The sequence below is a fragment of the Geospiza fortis genome, unplaced genomic scaffold (genome assembly GCF_000277835.1).
Source record: "Geospiza fortis unplaced genomic scaffold, GeoFor_1.0 scaffold12, whole genome shotgun sequence".
Classification (NCBI taxonomy): Eukaryota; Metazoa; Chordata; class Aves; order Passeriformes; family Thraupidae; genus Geospiza; species Geospiza fortis.
In genome coordinates, this window is record NW_005054323.1 from 3,914,129 (window position 1) to 3,918,016 (window position 3,888).

Genomic DNA, 3,888 nt, shown 5'->3' on the forward strand with positions numbered 1-3,888 from the left:
CAGCTCGAATGGCCAGCCCAATATGCTGATCATCTTTTGGTCTACAGCCACCCTGATTCTGTGCTAATCAGCTCCTAAATGTGAAACTGTTTCATACAAATGTCTGTTGAGTTTGTTATATAAGGAAAGCTGACTGTGCAGCTCTGTAAACTCCCTAAAAAAAGAAGTGTTTATTATGGCTTGAAGAATCTGAATCAGAACAAATGGTATTTTGGACACATTGAGGGAAAGCCCTGCAATCCCATATACTTCCACAACACCTAGGAATGATCCACAGTCTTAATGAGCCTCCTGGTGCAGCAGGGCCATGACCTGCAGTGAAAGGGGGCACAAAAATTCTGGAGTGGAAGTGGATTTAGTGAGGACTAAATGGGAAGAAGTACTGCAGGACTGAGCAGCAGCTGCAAGAGGCATTCAGCGTGGTATAGCTTACTTCCACAGGCAGTCTTACTGGTTATTCATGCAAATTTGTAGGACTCTGCTAGTCACATGTCAGAAATCATCTAGGGTAAGATCTGCATTCAGAAGGTCAATGACCATAAAGAAAGACTGTTAGAATTCATTCACAGGACAAATTTAATTTTTAAGTACTAATTTGATTAGATAGTGTTTGCCTGGCGCAGTACTGCAATTTTGTTCCTTTCCTTTAGTAGTTAGCTTGACCTTTTCTTGTTACATAGATTCAGTTAGTCAATAGGTAATATGGAAAATGCATAAGATTGGAAAGAATAGAAACCAAAATAAATCATTAATCTGAATATAACCCATTCATTGGCTGCAAGAACACTGTCTGTTCAAAATCTGACACAAGTAAGGGAAACAGTGAAAATGAAAATTAAGTTACTTCGGTCTTAAAGAGAGTTTTTAATTCATTGAAGGGCCTGACAGTATGTTTTGCATGCTTTTATAACATTATAACAGTAAATTTCTCTACAAAATGAAGCATGGAAAATATGTGCTTAACATATCTTCTATTGAGAAAATGTGTAGCTTTCACAAGCAGAGTAAATGCTGTCATAAATTTTACTTGTATGTGTTTTTAGCTCTGCCATATGGCACTCTTATTTATACTGACTGAAATTTGTTGCAAAAAGTTACTAATGTAGGAAGGAAAGATATGGGCACCTGTTGAAGCAGTCGTAAAACATTAAATCTGAAGAAACATGAAATTATTAATAAATTTAGATGTCAAGCCACTATTGAGCTAAACACATATGCAAACTGCATCATAACAAATAATGATAAAAATGACAACACAGAACTGGCCATTCATCATACAAGTTCTTGGGAAATCTTATTTTATGACTGAAGCAATCGGAAGAAAGAGGTACATATATACCAGTGTCAGGGCATCTGTTTCTTACTTTTCTTGACAGGTATTTTGATCATCTGATGATGATCAGAACAGTTGCTTAGAACAGGCCATCAGAAAAAAAGAGAAGCCACTCTCATATTGAGAAGGAATTAAGAGTATGGTATATCACTCTTCAATATAGGTTTTCACTGTTCCTCCTTCTTTCTGTTTCAGACATCAAGAAAATTTTTTCCTATCACGTTTTTTGGTTCTATCAGCTGGATTGCCTTCTTTTCTTACTTGATGGTCTGGTGGGCACACCAGGTAAGGAGGTGATACTGTTACAAAATAAAAGCCCTGCATTATGTTTTTCACTGTAAAAGATCATTTCTAATCAGAGTCCATCTATCTCATGCTGGGTGCTGCTTTATTTCAGGAGCTGTAGCCATGGATAAAGTAAATCAGTACTTACTAAATGGAAACTAGTTCAGAGGGCTGTGGTTGGCCTGACCACAGGACTTGATCATTCTTGTAACATCAAAACCAACAGCAACTTCCTGTCAATACCTTATGCTTCTATTTGAAAGCCTTACCTTTCTCCTGATACATGGGAAAATCCATGAAAACTAGAATTTCTGTGATCTTGCCTGGTATTCTCCAAGCTAATGGGAAAATCCAGGACAGTTGAAAACATTTCTTCACTGCAGGACACTTTTTTCTGGTTTTATTTAAACCCTTCTAGGTTGGAGAGACCATTGGTATTACTGAAGAAATCATGGGACTGACTATTCTAGCTGCTGGCACATCCATTCCTGACCTTATTACCAGTGTTATTGTAGCACGCAAAGGTCTGGGGGACATGGCTGTATCCAGTTCTGTTGGAAGCAACATATTTGACATCACAGTGGGGTAAGCTCTACACCAAGAAAATTGTGTCTATTTTAAACAAGTCTTTTGTTCTTAGCACATTGCTGTGGTATTGCCCACAAGCAGCAATCTTTAAAAAGCAGAGTAATGCAAGTACAAAGTGAACGTTACTGTGGCAAGTGCTCTGAAGTTTATAGATGTCTGCATGAAAAAATGTTATAAATTTGTTGCCTAATCCTTGCTTTGATATGTTACAGAGAGGCTTAGGCAAGTGAATTGCACTTTAAAATTGTGCAAGGGCATTGTTCCGAAAACAAATTTCAAAGCTTTTTATACTTTTGTGAGATTGCTGTTTGCTTTCTGCTACCACTCATTGGGTTATACTAGAGCTTTCTTTATAAATGATGATCAGGAACAATTCATTGCCTCTGCAGTATTCAGCATGTTTTCTGTAATACCAATAGAAAGTCACTGTCCTGTGTAACTGGTTTCGGCTGCTGTTGACATGTGATTAATTTTTTTTCCTATACCTGACAAGTCCAAAATTACAAACCAATTCTCTGTTAACAAAAAGTACCCTTTTTATAGCTCTGACAATGTGAAGGTACATGAGATTGTGCAGAAGTTTTATATTTACACTTCACTGCTTCATGGCAGCTCTAGGGTAATGATTTGTGGCATAATGTTGTAATTCAAAATCTTTTTTGATCTTTTGAGACCAAGGTAGATCAGATTCAGAAACCGCGTAATCCATGCCTCAGTGTTTCAAATATGCAGGAAATACACAGATAAATTCTTTGTTCCCACATTACCATCTTCAACACAGGATGGAGGTACTGAGAATCATGTCCATACTTTCAATTTCTCCATCTTTGGTTGTTTCTTGCTATCACACACAAACAGAAGAACAGGTCTTGTCAGTTACAGTGCCAGACAGCCTGGTTGTAGAAGAGATCCTGGTTTTCACAGCTGGAAATACACCAGCATCTGCACAAAGGTACAAAAAAGGATCGTGAAGTTAGAATGTATAGTAAATATATTTTTTACTTTATCAGTTAGCTAATGGCAGTACTTTAGACATAGTAGGAAAACTTAGCCAATTTTCTATTAATGCAGAAGCATTAAGTCTTTAAAATATCTATATGCAGCAAACCTGTAAAATGCATGAAAACCGTGTCCTCCAACTTGGAGTACAGAGCATGCATTACAAAATTATTTCACTTTTGCAGTGCTTTCTTACTTTTTAAAAAATGTTTAATCTTCCTGCCAAAGGAAATGGTTTTGTCCTGCACCAGTCTGCTACATTTACAACAGAAATGGCACAGTTGATCTGTAGACTGGTGTAGTTAATATTGCAGCTGTAATAAATTATTCTCTCCTGAACTGCTTATTCAAAGTTTTAATGTTGTGAGCTTCTGACAACTCACTTCATGCTTTCTAAGCCTGCTAAGCTCCAGTCAGTGTCTTAAATATTTATTTCAGCTTGACATCTTGCAGAGGGATATTGTCTCCTTCTGTGGCGTGAGAGATGAGAAACGCAATGACAGCAAACACAGAAATAGAAGTTAAGCTGAAGTTCAATTGAAGTTCACAGTTTAACAGAGGTTTATACAGTAAATGTGGACAAAGATATTTAAGGGTGAAATTTTGCAGGCAGTGCCTTGCAGAGCGCACTCCTCACGGCAAGGTCATGTTTCTTTCCAACCCACCCTCCTGTCAGGCAGGCT

The 3,888-nt window shown here is 37.5% G+C and overlaps 1 protein-coding gene across 1 annotated transcript in view; it reads left to right on the forward strand.

Moving 5' to 3' along the window:
* Nucleotides 1-3,888, forward strand: part of SLC24A2 (solute carrier family 24 member 2) — a 103,592-nt gene that overhangs the window by 98,979 nt on the left and 725 nt on the right. The window contains exons 7-8 of the mRNA XM_005420860.2: nucleotides 1,529-1,618; nucleotides 2,037-2,203. Of these exons, the coding sequence (XP_005420917.1) occupies nucleotides 1,529-1,618; nucleotides 2,037-2,203 (257 nt within the window). The remainder of the gene's footprint in view (nucleotides 1-1,528; nucleotides 1,619-2,036; nucleotides 2,204-3,888) is intronic.